The sequence below is a fragment of the Caretta caretta genome, chromosome 19 (assembly GCF_965140235.1).
Source record: "Caretta caretta isolate rCarCar2 chromosome 19, rCarCar1.hap1, whole genome shotgun sequence".
NCBI classification, from domain to species: Eukaryota; Metazoa; Chordata; order Testudines; family Cheloniidae; genus Caretta; species Caretta caretta.
In genome coordinates, this window is record NC_134224.1 from 11,934,630 (window position 1) to 11,959,076 (window position 24,447).

Below are 24,447 nucleotides of genomic sequence, written 5' to 3' on the forward strand. Positions count from 1 at the left end.
CTCAAGTCACACAGGGAGTCTGTGGAAGTGGAAAAACAAGGAGTTGAACCCACAGCCCTGAGCCTTAACCACCAGCTGTTCCTTCCTCTCCTTGGGTTATGATAAGCAATGACTTTATGCTCGGCTCTGTACTCAGGCACTCTCTGCCCCTGGAGTTCAGAGTCTAAATCAAATACAGATGGCAGCAATCTGCTTTATAGGATACACATGCTGAAGGCCCAAAGCGAAAGCAGCTCTTTATGGCTGTGTTGTGTCTTTTAATGCTGTACTTGGTGGTTTAACTTTGAAAAGAGCCACAGGAGAAGTGAGATTCAAGGAGGGATTTGAATAATGAAAGCAGGGGTTGCTTGGGGTATAAAAAGGGGAAGGGGGCCCCGACCACAAGGGACAGCATGAGACAGGCATGAAGACAACAGCAGGGGAAGAGGAGTAATAACCCTTCTTTTGAAGGGCTTAGCTACACGGGGAAATGGACCAGAGAAGCACCCTCTATGGACACTTATTCTGAAATAACTCTAGCACTTTAAATTCACGCCCTACCTTATTTCAGAGTAACTTCCTTGTGTAGCTAAGCTCTTATAAAGGAAGGTCAATATCATTATCCCCAATGTACAGAGGGGGAAACTGAGGCAGAGAGCACCCCCCCCCAAGATGACACAGGAAGTCAGTGGCACAGCCAGCACTAGACCCCAAGTGCCATGCCCCGGTCATGCTGCCCTTCTAAACCATCGCTACGTAATCTGCAATCTTATAAAGAAGTTTATAAAGGACTTCAGCAGAGTTGGAAAAGAAACGGCAGGAGGGCCCAGATCCAAAGCTATTTAGGCTCCTAACTTCCACTGAGCCTAACTCCCTTTGTGGATCGGGGCCGAGGCGAATAGAAGCCACCTTATAGCCAGAGCTTGTTACAAGCCACAATGTCACAACATGGACTCCTGCTATGGAAATCAAACCAAGTTGTGGAATCACACAGCGGTGGCAGCAGCTGTGGTTCCAGAAGGACGGGCTGCTTCAGACTCTTCAGCCTTGGGTCTCACAGGTCCCCTTGACCGCAGAAATGGGCCTTGAAGGGCCTAGCACTTTGACAGCCCCGATAATACTTTGCACAGCGTGGGCAGCACTGTGCAAATACCCTGCTGGGGGCAGGGGGAGGGATATGGCCCCACATAAATGCTTTAGAAATACAGAACTTTGCAAAAATGCAGCCATCTCTGGAGTGGAGCACGGCAGCCGTTTAACAGCCTGCACCAGGGCTACACAGCATTTTGGGTCAGGAAATGAAGGAGGAGCCCATCTCCAAAAGAAACTGCAGAAGAGCAATCAGGGCATCGAGATGTAATTACGCAGGTTGGTATTGGGTGTGACACCAGGGTTAACACCTTTGCTCCTAGGAAAAGTGCTTCACTGGCCGTGAATGGACAGAACCTTTGTTTTATAATGGGAGTCAGAGTTGTTAGTACCGATCAAAAAGTCATTCCGATACCACATCTCTCCCGCCAACTCCGTACAGTCAGAAAACCAGGGGTGCAGGGAGACGTGCGCTGTTCAGAAAGTTTAAAATCAATAGAAAACATTTCCAAAGACTTGAACCTGACATGGATCGTGACCATTAGCAGGGGAGCAGCAAGCCCTGTGCTAGATCATGCTGCCAAGCTATGTGGTAGGGGACAGTACAGAATCATAGAATATCAGGGTTGGAAGGGACCTCAGGAGGTCATCTAGTCCAACCCCCTGCTCAAAGCAGGACCAATCCCCAATTAAATCATCCCAGCCAGGGCTTTGTCAAGCCTGACCTTAAAAATATCTAAGGAAGGAGATTCCACCACCTCCCTAGGTAACGCATTCCAGTGTTTCACCACCCTCCTAGTGAGAAAGTTTTTCCTAACATCCAACCTGAACCTCCCCCACTGCAACTTGAGACCATTACTCCTTGTTCTGTCATCAGCTACCACTGAGAACAGTCTAGATCCATCCTCTTTGGAACCCCCTTTCAGGTAGTTGAAAGCAGCTATCAAATCCCCCCTCATTCTTCTCTTCTGCAGACTAAACAATCCCAGTTCCCTCAGCCTCTCCTCATAAGTCATGTGTTCCAGTCCCCTAATCATTTTTGTTGCCCTCCGTTGGACGCTTTCCAATTTTTCCACATCCTTCTTGTCGTGTGGGGCCCAAAAGCCATGGAACCCTGCTGACCTCTGTTCTCAGGGTAGTTCCCATCTGTGCCCAGCCTTCAGAGAGTGAGCAGTGATGTCCTGGTGTATATGAGAAAGGCCACATGGTCTGAGCCCAGGGCAAGGAGCCAGGAAGTCCTGAGTGCGAATTCTAAGGCGGATTCCAGCTCCCTCTGGAAGTCATTTCTCCCATCTGCCTGCATTCCCTCATCTGCAACATGGCAATGACAATAACAATAACAGGATGATGAGCTGGTTAGGCTGTATATACACCACTGCCCTCTACTGGAGAGAATAGGGCTGCTTACGGGTGCATTAAAGACCCGAGCTGGCGAGTGAGGATTTGCCTTTAGCTCAAGTAGAAACACACTCTGGTTTTAGAACAGGAGGACGTGAGTTCTTACCCCACTGCTGCCTGGAAGTGCCGAGTGGTCTGGATAGCCCGTGTCGTGTTGAGCAATAGTTGATGGTTAAATGGGTTCTCTCTGCCCTTTGCTGTGACTTTTTGTTCTTTTCACGGTGACCTCTCTGGACCCCAGCCGTGGAGACGGGGCAGCAATGCTGTCATCAGAAAGCAAACAGGTTGCTGATCCTGATCAGCAGCACAGGAATGTTGGTGGGCCGGGGGGAGGGGAGGGGAGGGGAGGGCAGATGACCAGATTCACCTCTGGGGTAGCTTCCCTTGAAACCAATGGAGTTGCACCAAGGCTGAATTTGCCCCATTCCCCTCTACAAAGCTTCTAAAGTCAGCAAAAAGAACGAGGAGTCCTTGTGGCACCTTAGAGACCAACACATTTATTTGGGCATAAGCTTTCGTGACCTAAAGCCTACTTCATCAGATGGTTGTCAGGTTAAACACAGAGATTTATGTGGCGAGACTGAATGCATGAATTAATGGGGTCCTGTGCACCCAAAGAGGACCCCCAGTGTGGAACAAAGGAGCCACACCCCTTAATAAAAACAACCGCACATGAGCAAGATAGAGCCAGGTGGAAGGTCCTGCTTCTGTCCTTCATCTTGGGCCCCACCTGCTGTGGATCCAGCCCGGGTGGCGTTATTAATGAGCAGTGGCTTCCCCCCTGCCTGCCCCGTTTCGAGAAGCCTGATGCCCCCTGACGCTATCAAAAGGGGGTGGAGGGACCCGGCGTCGGGAAGTCACTTGGCGGGATCAGAGGGCATGAGGGAGCTGTGTAGCGTGCGTTCCTCCTGCCCAGCGGAGCCAAGGAGGAAGGAGTCAGAGCTCTGACATTTGTTTGTTAATGAACCAAATGTCCCTGCTGCAGCCCACAGGAGAACTGGGCTCCCTGCCAGCGAGCTCCATACTGCACGGGAGGGTGGGGGGAAGACACTGTCCACAGCAGATCCTGCTGAATCACTTTCTAGCTGCACTGGCAACTGCCTGCAGCCTTCTCGCCCTGACTCACCAGCTTTCTGGGAAGGGATCATGGGACGGGAAGGGTTGTGAAATGGGGGAGGCGGGTGCCTGACGGTAATCAGCCCAATCTGTCCCAAGCCCAGGTGTTTATCCCTCCCATTTCAAATGACCAGGCCTCACTCGGCTCCCTGTCTGGGCAAGCAGGGCAGGCTGCTCTGAGAGAAGCAAACTTGGAAGGAGAGAATGTTTATACAGCAAGAAACTGGGCTGGATTGCTTTCCCTGTGGTTTCTCTGCTTTCCCTGAACATGTTCCTGTTTGAAGAAGGGGTTTTGCTCCCTCTTCTGCTTTTCTCCGCTTGCCTGTGGGCTTCCAGTGCTCTCTTGCCCCTTCTCTCCTTGCTTTCTCATCCTTCTTCAGTAACTATTTGTATTATGGCAACGCCTAGAAACCCCAACTGAGAACAGGGTCCCTTTGGGCCAGTCCCTGCACGTTTCCAAGAGACAGTCCCTGCCCCTGGAACCCTTCCGCCAGGTGCTGCCGGCAGCAAAAAGGGCCGAGTTGAATTTCCTAGGTGTTTCTACTGAAAACTTAAACACCCAGAAACCTGGGAAGCTATCTATTCCACACTGGGAGCTTGCCCAGCCATACCTCCCCCCTCACTAGGGGTTTAAAAACAAAGAACTTTTACTGGGGAGGAGGGAAGAGAAAGGACCCAGGATAAATTTGGGAAAGCCAGCGATTAATAAATGAGCAACACCTATTAGGTAAGACTCCCCCCCGCACACGCACATGCACGCACCCCCACCCCTGGGTATCTTTGCAATAGCCTCAATCCGAGTCCTGCTCTGGTAGTTTGGAGTGGCTACGGCCTTTCAGCCACTTCCCTCCTCACCAGATCCCACACTCAGGGTTTGGTCGGCCAGGCCCAAGAACTCTGGCTGCTTTGAGAGCTCTCCCACCCTGCACCAGGGACATGGTTGCAGCTGTGCTAGCGGGGTTGGGAGGCCCATACCAGTGTCCTTCAGCTAAGCTCCTGCTGCTCTCTCCGGCTTCCTGAGCCCCATCACCTACCTGAGCTCTGCCTCCAGCTTCCACGCCACACGCTGCCTTCGAGCTACCACTGCAAAGTCTTTGGAGAGAACTGAGTGGCCTGAAGAATGCTTAACAGAGTCCTTGTCCCTAGGGAGGCAGTGGTACTCCCAGGAAGAGATACAGCCCCGTTCTCTCTCTACCTCCTCGTGCTTTGGCTAGGCACTGCTATCCATTTGTGCTGAACCGCGCTCTCTCTCAGGGTGACCTCTCACACCAGGCCCATTCGGCGCAGTTTGTTTGTCCTGTCATTCCCAAACACGGACAATAACGTCGTGTTGCCCCAAACTCAACACTTAACGGTATTTTGAGCAAAACGCCCCATTCTGCCACATAACAAATGCAAATGAAGCCTCGCCCAGTTACATTTCCCCTTGCTCACCAACAGATGGCAGCAGAGAGCACCCTCCCCGATGGCGCCTCTGTCCACCTGGAGCTCTCAAGCAGCTCTGAGCCTCTCTTCTGCCTGTTCACCAACAGCTAGGGAGACCAGATGTCCCGATTTTATAGGGACAGTCCCGATTTTGGGGGCTTTTTCTTATATAGGCACCTATTACCCCCCACCCCCTGTCCCAATTTTTTACACTTGCTGTCTGATCACCCTACCAACAGGTGGCAACACCGAACTCCCTATACGTTAGGGTTTCAGGCTGCAGGGCATACACCCTGAAAAGCATACAGTGTAATAAGATAAATGCACGAGGGTGGGGAAACTGAGGCTCAGAGAGGGGAAGTGACTGGCCCCAGGTCACAAACAAGTCAGTAGCAGACACATAATTAGAACCCGGGTCTCAGTTCCATGCAGTATCCACAGGACACTTGCAGGCTGAGAGCTAGTCAGATGTCTGGTATGCAGCACATAATCACTAAGCTCCACCCATCTTCTCCTTGACTCGGGGGTCCAGCCAATGTCCTTTGCTGTAGGATGCATAGAAAATGCAAAGCAGCAGGTCTCCTCCCTTCGGACCAGAATCTGATCTCAGCTACACCAGTGCAATTCACGGTGTTCCACCAGTGTAACTCAAGAGACGACATGGCCGGCCATTGGACCATGGAGCTAAGACCATGCAGAGAAAGTGCCCTCAGCCCTCGCTCTAGGTTCTCCAGTAGGTTCCTCTTTCCATCCTTGCCCACCAAGAAAGTGAACATCCAGGTTTGGTGTGACTGACATGGCCCTTGCAGGCAGCAGAAGTGTCCAAGGATTCTGAAGTCACATGGTCACGCCCGTTGGTATTTTCTGCCAGGCTGCCCTGAGGATCATTAGAGACGTGGGCCGACATCATTCACCCAGCACTGCCTGGTCATTTGCACCGGAGGATGGGCAGGGCCCATTTAGACCAAGCAGGGCCCAGATCCTCCAAGCCTTCCACAACAAAATCAAAATCACAGCTCTTCTCTTCCCCACCCAGCACTGCCTCTTCCTTCCAGCCCTGCTGAGTCCCTGGCTGTTGTTCTCCCCTGCCCGGATTCCTGGCTGCTCAGATCCATGGGGCTGCTCAGCAACGACTGCATCCCATCGCCTAGCTGTAGAACATCCTGCAGTATGCACAGCAACCTGCCCCAAGGGACCAAAGGAGCAGGATCGTGCCAAGGGACCCGTGCTGCATGCTAAGGAGAAGGGGGGCGCCCGGCTATGGCCAGACAGCTTCTGGGAGCTCCAGGGAGTCGCTGAGACAAAGCCCCCTGGGGGTATCCACAGCCACTCCCTGCCCATGCAGAGTTCCAGGGTGGGGGAAGCTGTACGTAAACATAGCCTTGCCCATGGGGCATTAGGGCCAATGCGGATCCTGACTGCTCCCGTCAGCCAATGGAAGCCTTCCTCTGTCATGTTGGGGGCCCAGCGACTGACACTTACAAGGCAGCTGTCTGCAGCCCCATGGGGACTGAGGGCAGCATGCACCCTTGGAGCAGAGAAGGAAGAGCTCCCTGCGTCACCTGCATAGAGCCCAACCGTCGGCCCGGTGCAATGAATTTCAGCCAGACTGAAGCCACGTGCCACAGTACAAACCTGGCCCCCATTGCCTCCGCCTGGGGCAGATGCCCTGCCTGCTTCATTTGCGAATCAGAGGCCACCTCGGTTAGAATCAGGCCCCCGCCTACCTCCCGTAGGATCCCTGGAGAAACATCAGTCAAAGCAGCGAGCCCAGCCCACACCCCCAGCAAAGTTTTCCTCCTGCCCGTTTTCCGTGCTCCTAGTCCTCCTCTGGGTTGAGTCACTCGCTAGACACTTTGAGTCTCTTCCTTCAGCGCAGAGTCATAAGCCTGATAAACCACAGCAGCCAAAGGGCACGCATCAGACCCAGCCGGGATCGTCACAACCGCGGGCCAGGCCCCTGAGTTAGGCTCAGTCGCACAAGTGGGAGCAGGTGCTTTTCCTGGATCCTCTCACACCCTGGCGAAGCTTGTCCATTACCCCGGTGGCATGGGGGTTCTTCCCCCAGGAGCGCCGGGTGAGCTTGTCAGGTTACATTCATGCACCGGTTTTAATATAGGCTTAAATGGCAGCGGCACCTACCAGAACATGGACTCCAGCCATGTTTTATTTTCGGCAAGCCCAAAAACGAATTGGAAGAGTTGGCAAAGCTGCCAATGCCCTGATTTTGACTGGGCCATTCTTAAAGTCACAGGATCGGTTAAAACAAAACAACTGCCACCCCAGAGTATCAGTTGCCTCATGCTGGAAGGATGTTACGCCATGGCCTGGCACAGGTAGGTCTCCTCACCGACAGCTGCAGATTTTCAAAGCTGGGCACCTAAAGCAGAAAGACAGTTGTGTGATTCAGGTATTCGCCTAGCACTCAGAATAGATGGGGTCAAGTTTTGCTTCGGTCACAAATTCCGTCGGGCTGGTCACTTTTTGCCTCAGTTTCCCAATCTGTAAAATGGGGATCATTAAACTTCCTTTCTCCCACCCTTTTTCGTCTCATCTAGTTAGCCAGGGAGTGCTCTGTGGCCAGGACTGTCTCTTACACCCAGCACAGCAAGGTCTCTGTCTTACATTAAGCCCCATCATTCACATTTAGGCACCTAAATAACAACTTGATTTTCAAAGTAAAGCCCTGGGAGTGGTGGGGCCAGCATCTCGGAAAATCAAGCTGCCGATTTAGCTGCCAAACCCTGCACTTAGGAACTTTTGAAAAAATTACCCTAAGTGAATTGGTAGCCTAGGGCCAGATTTTTCCAAGGTATTTAGGAACCTGAAGATGCAGCTATGAACCTAATGGGATTTTCAGAAGTGGCTGGCTGCCTAACTCTGAACTCAGTGGGAGTTGGGCACCTAAATACCTTTGTGAATCCCCTACCCGCAAGGTGGTGAGTTGCACCTTTAGGCATCTAAATACCTACCAATATTTGGCCTTAGCAGCCCCCTTCCCACTGAAAGTAAGTGGGACTTAGGTTCCTAAATCAGTTAGGTGCTTTTGAAAATTTGAGCCTTAGCCAAACTGCTGGCCTCCAGGTTTCAGAGATTTGGCCTAAGTCTTAGCTCTTTCAGCCTCAAACAGCCAAATTGCTTCCACTTTAAAAGCAGAACGAATCCCCCAGCAGAGCACCATCTCCTGCCACTCTGGTCCCCAGCCCCTGTCCCATCTGCTCTCTTTCTCCTGGGTGAAGATGACTAACTCTATCCTGTTTATAGGACCCACAGTTGTGGCTTTTAATCCGCAGCGTTCACTCCTGTGTTTAGTTCTCGGAGTGTGAAATACAGCTGCTCTTGCATCTGCTTTCTCCTGCCATGCCCCACCAGCTTTCTAACCCTTGCAACTTCCAAGCCTGTCTGCGGGGCTTGAGCCAAAGCCCTCCAGAGTCAATGGACGCACACCTAGTGACTTCGGATCAGGGCCCCGAGTCTGAACAAACCCCTCCCCAAACACTCACTGCTGCACAGAGAGGAGGAAGTCAAGGCAGGGTCGCTGGGCCTGCTAGCGATTAGGCTAGGGGGTTAGCCCAGCAGCTGGAAAAATCAAACCACATTTTCCTTCTAATTTGCTGGAAAGGGAAGTCTCCCTATTACAGTTTAGGGATGTCAGGACCCTCGAGTTAACCCTTTGGGTGCTGCCTAATGGAGATGGTCCAGGAGTTCATAATGGATCCCCAGTGCCTCCGCCACATGCCACCTACAGGCACCTGGAAACACTGGGATGGCACTGGCCCACTGGCACTTCTGATGAACCCTCCTCCCCCAGCCCCTGCCTTCCACCCAGCCCTGCAGTGCAGCCCGGCAGCCACGGGGTTAACGGGCTCCCTCTCTGGCAGGAATGCGTTTGGGGAAGGGATTCTTCTCCCGCCACACTGGGGTTTCCAGCCCCTTCGCTGCTGCCAGAAGAATGTGATGAATCGAGTGTTTTCAGACCAGCTTTGCGCTGTAATTGCTGTAAGTCGTCGCCACATGGAATCCAGCCCGGCAGCCCCAGCCCTGGGCTGGATAGGAACCCGCACTGCCAGTCTGGCCTGTTCTGCCAGGGTCCATTAGCGGAGGTGGATTGAGACCAAGGTGGAAGGAGCATGGGTGGAGGTGGAGAGGAAGCACCCACTAAAGGACCCCACCACCCCAGCACCTTCAGAACAACTAACCAGGTGGATCCTGTTCAACTGATCACTCTGTGGGCTAAAAATGCAGCAAAGTCTAGTGGACTGAGCAGAGGACTGGGAGCCAGGAACTCCTGATTTCTAACCTCAGCACTGCCACCTGCTGGCCAGGGAACTGAGTAATCACCTTAGCAGGAGGCAAACTGCCAGGTAGGCGTCTTTCCGCAGAGGCTTGGCCGTCAGTTACATTGCCAGCTCAGCACAGCTGCTCCTCCCACACTCCATGCAGTTGGGTGGCTAGTCCGCCTTACCCATGGCATTAGGGCTTTGCATTAAGAATGCAAGATTGCAAAGCTGGGGGGGTATATTTTGGATGGCTGTTGGAGATGGAGGGTTGGAGCTGACTGGCACCAGAATTGGAGCCAGGAGGAAGGGGAGTGGGGGGAAGTACGTGAGACTTTAACTTCTTATTTCCATTCTTTAAAGGTAAGGGGGCAAGTAGGGCGTGTCCCTGCCAGCGGCATCATCACTAAACACCGTCATCGTCAGTGAATGTCCAATTTTTTTATCCTGCTTTGGTGTCCCTCTGTGCACGGCTCCCCTGAGGCCAGGAGAATGGGGAGCTGCACCGGCCTGGGAATTAGAGGGTGAAACAGCCCTGTTGCAGCTGCTCATGACTGATCTGTGCATCTCTAACGTGTGAGCCCCACTTAAAAATGACTGGAAGGAAGACCAGCCCTTCACGGCTAGCAGGGAGAACATCCGCTGGAGGAAACATCCCTGAAGGAGCCCGTGTCAGCACTCACCTTCCAAAATACGCCATGGCCTCACCTGGACTTCAGGAAATTGGAGCCAGGCAGGAGCAGCTGCATATGCCTGTGTAATACAGCAGCAGCTAACCCTATAATTCTCCTCCTTCCCTACCCGTGCAAGCCAGCTCCCTGCACCTTCAGCCACGTCCTAGTAGGACACAGACAGCTGCCTTCTTGACCAGCAGCAGGGAGCAAACCAGTGACCTCCTGAGCGAACAGCACGAGTCTGCACCACTTGTACAAAAGAGCCAGGCTCTCAAGCCGAGAGGTGTCCTAGACTCACATCCTCTGCAGATAATCATCCGACCCACACCTACCCACCAACCCAGTGGATCACACAAGGAAAATGTGGGACAAATGAACTGAAACGTGTGTCTGAGAGTGGTGCACCCCGTAATTTACAGATCGCAATTTTTCAGTGTAAAGTCTGTTTTTAAGCTGTGTCAGAAACAACCATTGTCCCCCGGCCTGTCGATCAGCAGCTGCAGCAGGATTTAACCCCCTTGCCCGTCAGCTCCCTGGCTTTGACCCTTACCACTTGACCTATAGAAGTAACAGCTAGCCCCTTTCCAGACCAGCTGCTGGAGGAGGATTTAATTTAACCCACATATTACTCACGGGTTACACCATCATTTCGTAGGCAACAGTTGACTTCTGGTGCTCAGGAATCCTGGTTCTATTCTTGGCTTAGGGGGAGACGTGTGGGTAGAGATAGGGCAACCAACACTCTGAAAGGCAGCATGGTGCAGCAGATAAGATTGGGGGTCTCCTCTTAGAGCATTTGGTTGTGGGCCTGCCATGACCTTGCATAAACCCGCTGCTAGCTTATTTAAAAAACGGAAGGAGGGGATTGGTCAGCAGCTGTTCCCTAACAGACTTCGAGGTGGGGTTCATGGTCTTAGTTCATAGGAACTGCGAATGACGTGGGAATTGAAACAGTGCTTTGAAGAGGTTAGATTTGAACTCATGGTTAGAGCTGGGTGAATAACATGTTTCAAGTTTTCTGCAATTCAAAGAAAATTTTAAAAATTGAAACATTTGGACCAAACAAACATTTCATTTCTACTGTGACCATTTTAAAACTTTAAAAACAAAGACTGTGAAAGGGGGTTTTGAAACAAGGAGTCCCTTCAAACCAAAACAATCAAAAGGTTTCATTTCAAAAATGTCTAAACAAACCATTGATGGGGGGGTGGGAACTATTTTTTTTTTTAAGTTTGTTTTATTGACAGAAACAATTCAGTGACATGGACACGAATTTGCAAAACGTTTCACTGTTGCCAAATCTGCACTTTCCTCAGGGAAAAAAACCTGATCAAGTCGGGTAAATGGGACAAATGCCCACTTTGCCAAAAAGGGTGGGATGGCCAGGACAGGGCTTAAAAAAAGGGAGTGCCCTGGCCAAAATGGGATGCACGGTCACCCTATGCATCACAGAATTAGGGAAATGCTGGGCTGGAAGGGACCTTGAGCGGTCATCTAGTCCAGCCTCCTGCGCTGAGGCAGGACCAAGTAAACCTAGACCAGCCCTGGCAGGTGTTTGTCCAACCGACTCTTGAAAACCTCCAATGACAGGAATTCTCTAACCTCCTTTGGAAGCATGTTCCACAGCTTAACTCCCCTTATGGTTAGAAAGTTTTCCCTAATATCTAACCTAAATCTCCCTTGCTGCAGATTAAGCCCATTACTTCTTGTCCTGCCTTCAGGGCACATGGAGAACAATTGATCCCTGTTCTCTTTATATCAGCCCTTATCCCATGTGAAGACTGATCAGGTCCTCGGTCTTTTTTTTTTGCAGACTAAATATGCCCAGTTATTTTAACCTTTCTTCATAGCTCAGGTTTTCTAAACCATGTGTCATTTGTGTTGCTCTCCTCTGGCCTCTCTCTGACTTGTCCACATCCTTCCCAAAGCGTGGAGCTCAGAATTGGACACAGTACCCCAGGGCTGAGTGCCGAGTGGAGCGGGACAAATACCTCCCATGTCTTATGCAGGACGCTGTTGTTAATACACCCCGGAACGATATTAGCCTTTTCTGCAACTGCGTCCCATTGTTGACTCATATGCCAGTAGAGCCCCCAGATTCCTTTCAGCAGTAGCATCCGCAGTCAGTTAGTCCCCATGGTGTAACTGTGCATTTGCATTTTACTTAGCACTTGCCTTTACTGAACTGCATCTTGTGGAATTCAGACCAATTCTCCAGCATGTCAAGGTCATTTCAATGTCTAACCCTGTCCTCCAAAGTGCTTGCGACCATCAGCGTGTGTCCCATCGAAGCCCCGTGCCATAAGCACTTCAAACTATCCTCAGAGTTTATAGTCTGTGCCTTGGGTTTTGCCGTTTCAGTGAGATTTATACAGAAAGAAAAGGAGGACTTGTGGCACCTTAGAGACTAACCAATTTACTTGAGCATAAGCTTTCGTGAGCTACAGCTCACTTCATTGGATGCTGTAGCTCACGAAAGCTCATGCTCAAGTAAATTGGTTAGTCTCTAAGGTGCCACAAGTCCTCCTTTTCTTTTTGCGAATACAGACTAACACGGCTGCTACTCTGAAACCTGTCATTTATACAGAAGAAAGAGTTAAAGCTGAACTCTATAACTTTGACGATGGGGCAACTAATGCTGGCCCATTAGAAAAAGATCCCTGATCTTAATGGAATGGGGGAACAGCTGGGGCTGAGAGCACATCTGGCTTAGTGGAGCCAGCTTGTGGTTGGGTGCAGGTAGGCTTCTCCCTCGGGTGGGTTGGTGTTACAGCTATTTAAGGGTCTAGGATGCATGGCTGCCCTCCTGCTTCCCTTTTACCCCCTGCAAGGGCCATCTGACAAGGTATTTCCTCCTGCAGTTGCCAATACTCAGCAAGGCCCAGCACAGGCAATTAGGGGACTCAATTTTTCCCCTACAAGCCTCTGGGGCAGGACAGGGAGGCGACAGAGTGGGAGTCGCTCAGAGCTGTCAATTGCCAGAGGGATCTCAATAATACACAAGAAACAGTAGGCCACTCCCCCTGCATCACCCAGGAGCAAGACTCACCGATGGTCTCCACCCCAGGCCAGGCCCGAAGAAGGCCCAGCGTAGAGCTGGTTGGGAGCTTGTCCACTAAAGGTGTTTCCATCCAAAAAAAAAAAAAGCTGATTTGTCAAAACCAAACCTATCCTCGGGAGAGATACCACAGATTTCTTGACTCGACAATTTTTGAATTTTTTCCCCCCTGAAACTGGCCAGCTTAATGGAATGATCTGAAATTAGCCGTAGTCTTTCTATTTCCTGGCCGGATGCAAGATGGGATAATTGTTCAAAGTCTCAGTTTTCACAGGAGGAGAAAAACAGTTCCCACCCAGCTCCCCTGGCAGGTTTCCTGCAATGGAGCACGCAGAGTAAAGAGCAGTGAGGGTTGGGGGCTGTTTGAGCGCCAGCCTTCAATTCTGGAACCAGGACCAGCAGAGTCGAAGAGTTTGAGCAGTTTTCCAGCACGCCCCTCAATCCCAATCTGTAGCGCTCCCTGCTCTTCCAGACTTGGGGCCCACCCAGGGCTCTGTCAACCCCAGCCAGTAGCCTCTCCTGATATTCCTGTTCTGCCCCACCACATCCCCAAGCGCACACGGATCTGCTGATGTCCCGCAATTCCCACTCCCATCCCCAGGCTCCTCGCACAACAAAGCTCTGCTAAGCTGTATTTGCATTCCCTGTTCTTCCAGACCCAGAGCCTGCAATCAAACTCTGCCAATGCCCCTCATGGCGGCCCTGCAGCCCCTCCACCCCCTGGTTATTCCAGCCCCGGCCTCCCCGCCCAATGCCCCAGGCTTTCCCAGCATTGGCTCTTACCAGACTTTGTCCTTTGTCTCTGGACACCAGCACACAGCTTCTCGCTCTGCCATGGCCTGTGCCCACAGGCAGGGGACTGAGCTCACCAGCCAGTGCCAGGGCTGGCAGAGGTGGAACCCAAATCGCATCTGGACCATGAGCACTTCACAGGCATGTATTACACCTCGCAGCACACGCCCCCCTCCCCCGCTTACACGCTCTATCATCGCACCAATTTGCAGATGGGTAAATGAGACACAGGGAGCAGCAGAACAGAGGTGCCTAACCTCTAGGCAACGCTGCCCTCCCACCCCCTATGGCAGGGCCCTTCCAGGTAGTATTTGAAACTGGGGAGTGGGGGGGAAGGTTAGAAGTGGTCAAGGGCTCTCATGTATTCATGCATAAAATTACCTCAAAACAGCCTGAAGGGGAGGTACCCAAATGCTGAGCACTGTCCCCCCGGGAATGTTACATGCTCCCCAGCAGCCCTCCACCAGGCAGAGGCAATCAGTGCAGGAATGGCAGGGGCAGGGAGGGTGGAGTGTTTCATGTCCACCCTCCCCCACGTGCACCAAATGCCTTTTGCTCTACTAAAGGACAGGGATCTCCACCCCCAGGTGCCATCATTAGTAAGACAGGAGCCAATTGGGGAGGCAGTATTGCCTAATGGATAGTGGACTGGCCTGGGACTCAGAAGTCATAGGTTCTAGTCCCAGCTCTTCCGCTGGCCTGCAGGTGACCCTGGGCGAGCCATTTCCCTTCTCCGTGCCTCAGTTTCCCCATCTGTTAAACAAGGATCATGACACCAACCCTCTTTGTAAAGGGCTTTGCAAACTATTGATAAGAGCAAGGTATCGCCTCCACAGTGGAGCTTTAGGTGAGGCATTGGAGCCCTGGATTCTGTTACTGACTTGCTCTGGGATCTAATGCTTGCCGTAGAATGGCAAGATTCAAAATAAATTGGAGCAATGAGAGTCTAGTGGAGAGAGCACTGGACTGGGAGTCAGGACTCTATTCCCAGCACTGTTGCCGATTCTCTGAGACATGCGGGCTGACTAATTTCATCTTGGGTCTCAGTTTTCCCATCTGTAAAATGGGGAGAACCCTTCCCATGAGGCTATCTAAGTACTATGTTAATGAGCCATTTCCTCTACTGTTGGATTCTTTCTAGTAGTCCCATCCACAGCATAAGGACCCCAGATGCCGCAGCCACACTAGAGCATCCAGCCATCTGCATGGATGCAAACTCCCGGCACAGATACAGCTGTGATTTGCACCCCAGAGCAAAGGAACCTTCCTTAAAACTATGGCTGGCTCCACTGGTACAAATCAGAGAGTTTGTAGCGGTTCCTGCTAGGACCTAGCCCTGCTGCTGCTACAGCAATTCAGTTGGAGCTGCCCTCCCAGTGCATGTCCTTCACAACAGGCAGGGCTCTCTCAAGACGGTCTCAGGCAAACATATCCTACAAGGGATCTTGGGGAAAAAGCCAGGACCCCCTGTACAGGCCCAGCCCCTTCACTGGGAGCGGTTGGGCGGAGGGAGAAAAGGGGTACAATTCCCCCCCCCGAGTTTTCAGAGCTGCAATCCCATGCACGACAGAGGTAGTGGTTTGACCACCTCATTACCTTTGCATGTTTAAGTTGCCTGGAAGGGAGCTTGGCCCCTGACATTGATTAAATGGGCCTGAGGCTTCCCCCCTGCCCCCCCGCACTCCTCCACCCAGCAATAAGACATCAGGGTGTCCAGTTAGAGAACATTGCAGGCTTCATGGGGTTAACTGTGCTGGGAAATGGACTGAGAATGCGGCATTTTGCCTTTCCCCTCTAAGTCACTCATCCGTCTTAACTCTCCGTCGGGGCGGGTGGGTGTGGGATGCTCTAGGGGAAGAGAGACCCTTACTCAGGGCTTAATTTGTAATGAAAGAGATGCCAAGGCTCAAGCAATTATTTTCCATTCATAACAGATGCAGGAAGCCCAGAGGTGCCAGGGCTTAGCCCTGGCACAAATTAAGCCCTGCCCTTCCTGCCACTGGATGCCCTCTACAGGGGCTGTTGGCAGAGGGCTGGGGCATGGAGACCCAGCACCCCTCTCAGGTCAGTGGGGGGGGCACTTGAGCAGAGAGGTCAGGCTGCCTGGCAGCCAGGCAGGGCGGAAGAAGGTTGCCCAGTAGTTGCCCAGGCTGGCCCAGCTCCGACGCCAAGTCTCTGCTGAAAGTGTAAAGACAAGGGCCTTAAAAAGGTAGCTTCCAGGCCTTTCAGCCAGAAAGGAGCAGGCATGAGCAGGTGCTGGATGCTGAGCTGCTAGGGGCACGTGTTTCTCTCCCTGTCTGGGGAGGGGGGGGTTGAAGAGTTGGAGAAACTCAGCTCCAAACGCCAACTGGGGCTCAGAATCTAGTTTGTTGCTCTGCACACACCCCCAGCTGGCAATTTCAGCAGTTGGGCACTAGGTGGCGCTACGGGCTAAACCACCAAAGCCAAAAAAAGCCCTGACACAAACTTTATTGGAGCCTAAAGTTAAGCCCTTAGCCACCAGGGCAGTAGCCAGATTTCTGCAGGTACTGAGCAACCTCCAAGCACCCCACTCATAGGACCCCTAGCCCTGGGGCGGGGAGCCATACCCATAGAAACGGGTTCCTATTGGTAGCCTACCTGCCCTACGGTCAGGGTTCCTAGGCGCAGGGCTCCCCGAGCTAGGGGCAGGTCCTACAGCAGTCCAAGGGCTCAGCCGTCCCACCCTCGCCCCAGCCCCGAGACTGGAACAGAGCCAGGTTCCTTAGAGCTGCTGCACCCCCACCACCAATTCATAGTCCAACTATCACAGCCCTCTACACGCAGCTTACTGCGGAGACACGTGGGGCAGTTTGTCACAGAATCCACACCATGTGGTTAGAAGCCGCCATGGCCCATCTGACTGCCTGGGCTCTACACCCAGCTCCGCCACTGGCCAGCTGGGTGGCCTTCTGCAAGTCACGGCACCTCTGTGCCTCAGTTTCCCCATCTTTAAAACCAGGGTAATGCTACTAACCGCCTTTATAAAGCACTTGGCGATCAACCGATGAAAACCACTGCGGTTCAAAAAAGGAATCTAGATGGATAAACAAGAACATCCAGAGGTATCACAGAAGACTTCTGGAAGGGATCTTTTCCTTTCAGCCTTCTGGGCGAGGCAAGCTCTAACTATTGGGATCAGGAAAAAGCTTCCCTGGGGGGAGGTTATCCCATAACTGCTACCAGAAGTGCTATGGCACCATCCTCTGGAGCAACTGGTATCAGTCACTGCTGGAGAGAGAACTAACCATTCCTATGTCCCTAAGTCTAGCAACTCAGGATACCAGGTCCCACCACGAGCAAGGCATGAACAGAGTCAGGGAGGAAGGACGGATGGCTTTAAGACATCTGATGAAGTGAGCTGTAGCTCACGAAAACTTATGCTCAAATAAATTTGTTAGTCTCTAAGGTGCCACAAGTCCTCCTTTTCTTTTTGCGGATACAGATTAACACGGCTGCTACTCTGAAACCTGTCTTTAAGGCCAATGTTTCCCTGCAATCTTTGGTGATGCAGGGCGTTGGTTATTCTCCACCCCACAATCCTCCAGGCAGAAGGTGGTTGAAAACCCTGCTGCCAGCCCAGGCAAGGAGCTGGAAGAAGGAGACGATTCCTTCTCCACCTCAGCTCTGGCCATTGCTTCAACCCAGGGGGAGCCAGAATCACCACGCTACAGTGGAGTCCTAGCCCAGGGAAACAGTGGGGTGCCCTCCCTGCCCAGACTGTCAGAAGTGGGAAAAGCTCACTCTCCATGAGCCAGATCTCTCCTGTCAATGAAGGAGCTCATACGGTGCCTTGTATGAAGTGCATGGCTACCAACAAGCACAGATCACCCTGGAATCGTGAACGACCAAATCTAGGAAGAGAAGGGACATAGTCACCCCCAACTCTGCCCATTTCTATTTCCCTCTCCCACCACCATCTATTCATTGCCAGGCCTTCTCTCTGGCTGGGTTGAAACAGGTGGACCTTTGAGCTCAACTCCACTTCTTAGCAGCATCCTTCAAAAGTCACCAGTAGCCCTACCTTCTCTCTCCACCCTCACCTGAAGACCACACTGAATCCGCAGCATTCTCTCTCTCTGCCAGCCTGGGGGACTGGAAACAGAGAAGTTTCACATCAAGAACGGTAGGAGAAAAAAATCCAAACCCTATTGCAACTGGTTTGGTTCCTTTACAGAGAACAGAGGCTCAAAAAAGCATTTTTATTCATTTCTTTTTGCTCACAAACCTTCAAGTGCCGTACGTTTACAAAAGAAACACATTCACACCCACAACACTGTCACACTGGACTTCAGGAGAACCACCCCAGGAATGATTTAAATACACTCACTTAAAAAAAAGTGTAAAAAGGTGGCTCCCATTATAAATACAGTGCAATAATTCTGTACAATTTTACAAGGTTCAGACAAAAGCCAGCGGCACACCCCGAGCCAGGATCTTTGAAGGATTTCATATGCCATTCACAAAAGAGATTTGGAGATTCAAGAGGGCCTCCCAGGCACTTCTCTTAGGGCTTGTCTATGTGGGGAAACTGACCAGAGTAGCTATCCCACAACAGCTTGAGTGCATTAAATTCAGATCCTAGCTTACTCCAGAATAGCTTCCCCATGTAGACATGCCCTGTTAAGACTCACAACAAGACTGAGCAGCAAAGTACAGATCTGAGATTTTTGGCCTAGACTCATCTCCAGTTAAAAGCCTCACCTGGAAAGCCAGGTCAAGCCAGCAACTGGCATGAGAATTGTTCTACAACAGACAGGATTCCAAACCCGAATGATTAAGTTAATGTTTAACTCTATAGAAAGCAGGTATTAACAAGGAGCCATATACCAGTCTCAGCCCACAGACACTTCAGGTTTATGTACAAAGCAAGTTCAGGATCAGACTTTAAGACAAAACAAAAAACCCCTGACTATTTCCAAAAAAAGCTTATTCTCAATGGGTACAGACACACACCCCTCAGGTCGATTTCAGTGGGCAGCTCTGCCCTGAAAATGAATTATTTTCCAGTGATGCCTTTTAGCCAGCCAATTTGCTCCTTGGGCACATGTCTACTCTAAGCGTGCTTTACAGCAAACTAGCATTACCATATGAGCAAAGGGCTCCTGAAGTGGATACAGCTACACTGGTAAAGCTCGTATTGTGAAACCACCCCAACCAACACCTCGCCCTGAGTGAAACATACTATACTGGTGAAAGCGACTACATTGCTGTTATCACTGCTTCAACGCTTGAAGTTTCTCATGGCAAAGCTAAGCCAGCAGAAGTACTTAGCATAGACCTGACCGGAGTCTTGTTTCTTCCATTTTGGCTTTGTCTAGATGAGGATTTAGCAATCTAGTTTTTAGATGGTGTTAACTAGCTCAATCTACCCTTAACTCTGCCCACTTAGCACACGCTAATATACAGCTGGCCTTGTCTAGAGTATTGACAGCTGGTCGCTGGCTTGATCCAATTTACATCTCCTCTGTCAATTCAATCCACACACCTTGTGACCCAGGTCGGATCTGACCACCAGTGCTGCTGGGGGGGGGGGTGAAGCTGGATTCTAGTCTCCCTTGTGCATCAGAGCAGTTAACGAAGGACCTGTGCACACTAGATTTGCCCCCCAATTCATCTGCACTGCCTGCAAATTCCTCTTGTAGACAGGCCAACTGCTACCAGCTTCCATTGGCACTAGTACACCCCACCCCAGCCTATAGCAAGGGCAAGTGCCTGGTGCTGCTACACCAATTGCTAGCCACAGGTGGCTGGAATTGGGGCAAACCCCCCACTGCAGACAAGGCAGCTCAGACTTCAGTGACACCCGTACAAACCCTGGGATAACGGGATGGTGTGGGCCTCGCCTGGCCAGCAGAACCTCTCTTACTGGGGAGGATGTGCAAGGAGAGAACCCAGTTGGACTCTCCAATGCAAGGGGAAGTTGCAGTTCAAAGAGCCATATCTTTACTCATCCATGGAGCACATTCGAGACACAGCCATGCCACTTCCAGTGCTGGTTTGACTGTCACTTTCACAGCAGGGTTGGACTTGAATTATTCAGGGGGGAGGGGAGATCCTCATAGCACATGGTTGCATTAGGAAAACTAACTGTTTTCCCCATCTCCAGTTCTCGAGGACACACTAATGCTGTTCAGAGTCCCATCTCTGCAGATTCTCCCTGAAAAACCAAGAGCTACAGAGCCCCTGCCAGAGCAACAGTGGCCTTTCGTTTAGGTACATGACAGCCACCTCCAGATGGAGACCTAGTTCCCTGGGACAGTTGCGTATTGAGATGCCAGAAAACATCCTTTGGTTCGATCAGATGCCTGTCCAGAAGGGGCTCGAATGAGCCAGCCCTCCCTTTCTCCATCTCAAGCACAGCCACCCACAGCTCTTCACACCCCATTTTGGGGAGTTCCCATTCTCACACGCTCCCCTAGACAGGGACACTAGATGGGGGAGCTCCAAGGCGGGTCGGTAAGAATGGAGATCAGCTGAATCCAGCATCTGACCACGAGAATGACTCTGCACTGACATCCCCCTTCCACCCCAATGCCCAAACACACACACAAAGGGGGGCAAATTAACAAAATCAAAACCCTTCCCCCAAGCAGAGATTTCACCCCCAAACAGAGAGACGTGTCAGAGACTCCATGAGGACTTAGCTATTGATTTTACGTGGAAGGTGCCACCCATCACCATAGTATCCGGGCAGCATTAAACCCCTTTGCTAGATTAAAAGCCAACCAAGTGTTTAATGTTAGCTTCAGTGGACATTTTGGCTACAATACCACAAGCCCCAGTCCTGCAGGGAGAGCCACTGGGCAGATATGAATGGGATGCGACCCACCGAGGTTTTTAAGGTCAGGCTTGACAAAGCCCTGGCTGGGATGATTTAACTGGGAATTGGTCCTGCTTCGAGCAGGGGGTTGGACTAGATGACCTTCTGGGGTCCCTTCCAACCCTTATATTCTATGATTCTATGATTCACCCAGCATCCATTGCAGGCTCCGTCTGGCATTCTCCCCAGGCAGGGAGAAGCTGCATTCAAGAAGGGGTTAAGAAAATGTGCTTGTTTCCATTTTTAAGAGAATTTAATGGGATGTCACATGACAAAATTCCGCACCCGTGAACCAATAGCTATTGTGCAAATATTGAAAACCTGGAAATCCAAACCAGCCTTTCTGGAGGGATGAATTTTGGACAGAGTGAAATAAAAAGCTACCTTCCCCTTCCCCTCTGGAATTTTGCAAAAAACTATTGACAATGGAATCTGCGGCTAACAAGGTTGCAACACGGTGGAGCCACTCGTTATTACAGGCCAAATTTTCAGAAGAATTTAGGTCCCTAAAAATGCAGAGAAGCACCTAGTGAGATTCTCAAAATCTGGCAATGAGTGAAAATAAAGTAAGGTTAGATCAAAATTTCTGAACTCCGGTAGCTCAGGTTTGCAACCCAAATCCACATTGTTAGGCACCTCTGAGTGGCTTGATTTTAAAGAGGGAGCGGCGCACGCTCAACACCTCAAATAAAAAAAAAAAAATCAAGCCACAATGAGCTGCATAAATATTCGTGTAGGCGCACAGCGCTCGGCCCCCATGTTTGACCATTTTCACACTAAATGCCCCACTAGCAGATTTAAGTTTAAATTGCAGCTGATCGGGTGTGTGTTTCATGGTGTGCAGATGACTGGTCTCCGATTGGCCGAAGCATGACATGCACCAAGCCAATCAGAAAGCAGCAAGTCAATAAGCAACCAGCACCAGGACCTTGGTGAACCAGAGTGGTCTGCAAGCCCCTGGCACATCCTGGAAGCCGAACACCATTCTGTTTCAGGGGGCTTGGATAATGGTCCAGATCTCGCCACTGAGACCCTGTCCCTGAGGATCCTAAAGCACAACATGGACACGGGTATTAGTCCTGCCTCACAGGACGCACAGTGGAGGTTAACGGCCTGGTTTTTACAAGGCACAGCGCATGTGCACGGGTCATTCAGACCTCTCTTACGCTACCTTGGCAATCCCAAATTTAATCCACCCTGTTCCCAGAATCTACCATGGAAGGAGAAGAGGTGGGAGCAGTTGGTCTCCTAGGGGACCCAGCCCAGCTTGTGGCACTTGGGGCTCCTCCCACTCTATGAAACGGATCCCATGCTAAGCCAACAATGAATTTAGAGAAGGGCTGATCCAATCAGGAAGGATCTGGGGTAACCCTGGACTCAGGGACTCACATGGGAACAACAGCCCATTTACTGGATACATGTGACCCTCACAGCAGCCTGCAACGGAACAAAGTCGCTTGGCACCAGTCTAGATGGAGCAGATCCAAGTGACCCACTGAGGGCGAAGGCAGCCAGGCATTTCAGTGAGAGGACGGAGGGGAGAGGGGATGGGGCCTAGGGTCAGTCGAAGGGGAAGGAGGAGATGCAGTTGGAATCCCTCCCATCGCAGGTGAGTGGGCAGGTGAATCCCTGTCTCACCACGCCCTCCACCCCGGACTCGCTTTGTTTCAAGTTTCATTACAAGATATCAGAGCAGGTCCCTGGTAAGTCCCCCTAGAGGCCATGGCCCTACGGAGGCATTCTCAGCTGACCGTTCACATCAAAAGCCACCTGACGGCTGCAATTACAAACCAGGTTTCACTCTGCATTTCTGGGTTGGCTCGGACCCCGTACGCTCCAAGCAAAACATTCAGGGAGGGGGAAGCAAGACCCATCTGGGTCAGATCCAAAGGGGCCGCCTGGGCCCGGCAGAGCGAAACAGACAAGTGTCCCGCAGCTGCGCTGCCGTCACAGATCCCTTTGGGGCCCCCAAGCAGCTGCAGGAGCTGAAGGATTTCTTCATTCACACAAGCGCACGCATCCCCCACCCTGCCCAGATTTCAGGGAACGGGATCTCTTGCCCCGCCACGCAAATCCCCTGGCAGACCACGGAGCGTTCTACTCCCCCTCCGCCCCCCAGACACAGCCACCCTGTGTGTTCTGCAGATGGGTCGCTTCGGGGGCAGGATGAGAAGATTTGCTCTCCATGACAGAGTCCCAGTCTCCCAGGGGCTCCTTGCCCAGCCCCAGCATCCCTGGACAGGCCAGGAACGTGTTACCGGCATGTGTGTGAGGCAGGGAAAAAGATAAACGGGCAAAGGCGCTCCATTCCTGCAGTAGGTTCTTAGGGCACGTGGTGGGAGACTCTTCCCCAGGTTGCCCTCTGGGGTCTTGCATTGCACTGACTGCTACGCCCAGTCTGTGCTGGCCCCAGCAGCAAGGAAGAGTGGAGGAGGAGCTGTGGAGATCACGCATGGGTGGGGAGGAGCGGGAGGAAGCCCTGCCCCACAGGAGGTCTCCATGCCCCTACTCTGGTGGCCGGGAGGGCAGGGGCTCGGAGTCCATGCTTCAAGTCAGAGCCCCGGACTCCAGCAAGGCCATTAGCACCATAGCAAGGAGGGAGAGGGGCCCCCTCGCCGGCTCAGTTCTTCAGTAGGTCACCAAGGTCATAGGCCTCAAAGAGGTCGCTCACTCCCTCGCCCCCCTCCAGCCCCCACAGGTAGTCGTCCTGGTCGAGGGGCGGGGAGAAGCTGACGAAGGGGGCGGGGTCACCATAGGGCAGCTGGTCCTCTGTCTGCTGCAGCAGGTGATGGGGCATGTCCAGGAGTCCATCCTCCACCTCCATCAGGGGCTCAGCTGGGGAAATCGGAAAGACGGAAGGGAGAGCTTTGGGCGTGCAGCCTGCCCCGGGACAGCAGAGCCCCCGGCACCTCCTTGGGCCAGGTGCCCCACAAGCCCCCCCCCCCCTCCATTCACCAGCGGCATGGGAGGAGCCTGGTGAGAGCAGACAGTGGGTAGGATTCTACCACCCGGCCCTATCGATGCCCCTGAAACCCAGCCTGCAGCTCGTTATCATCTCCCGCTGTTCCAGCCCGGGGATCCTCACCCCACCCGCAGCTCTGCCAATGCCCCTCCAACACAACCCGCAGCCCCCCTGCTGTTCTAGCCCTGAGCCCCCAGCCAGACCCCGCCCTGCTTTGCTAATGCCCCTCGCTCCCAGTCCGTGCAACTGGGAGAGGGCGGGCCGGGGTTCCAGGAAGCCATAAGGGAAGCAGGGCCTTACCAAAGGCCACTTGGCAATTAGCAGACCCGGAGGCTTTGAGGGCTGGATCTTGGCACAGAGACAGAGGCAGGTATGGCAGCCACCTGGCAAGAGCTCAATGGCTGCCACGAAAGAGAAAGTTAAACACGACAGCATCAGACTGGGGGGAGGAGAGGCCAGGCCTGGCCAGAGATCCCTGCAGCCCCAGCTGGGCGTTACCTTTCCCTGGGGAGGGGTCGGTGCCATCGATGCGGTCCTGAAGGGAGGGGGTGGGGAAGCTGCTCTCTTTGGCAGGGCTGTCCTCCAGGATCTCCTCGGGGCACAGGTACACCTCGATGGGGCCGTTGGTGCTCTTCAGGTGGAGCTGCACATTCTCCTGCCCGGAGAGGGGAGGAGTCAGCGGGGACTAGTCCAGCAGGATCCATCACACAGGGGATCCCCTCTCCCATCCCTCCCTGCACAGAGCAGCAACTTGGCCAGCAGAGGGGGCTTACCAGCCCCCCTGCAGCAGAGATGACTCCGTGGGGAAGCCTCATGCAGCAGGGCCTTGCCCTCAA

General features: G+C 52.3%; 1 protein-coding gene across 1 annotated transcript in view; it reads right to left on the reverse strand.

The window, feature by feature from the left end:
* Window positions 1-18,014: 18,014 nt before the first annotated feature.
* Window positions 18,015-24,447, reverse strand: part of E2F2 (E2F transcription factor 2) — a 29,597-nt gene continuing 23,164 nt past the window's right edge. Inside the window, exons 6-7 of the mRNA XM_048826009.2 lie at window positions 24,110-24,266; window positions 18,015-23,484 (exon numbers count right to left, since the gene is read on the reverse strand). Of these exons, the coding sequence (XP_048681966.1) occupies window positions 23,270-23,484; window positions 24,110-24,266 (372 nt within the window). The 3' untranslated portion in view covers window positions 18,015-23,269. The remainder of the gene's footprint in view (window positions 23,485-24,109; window positions 24,267-24,447) is intronic.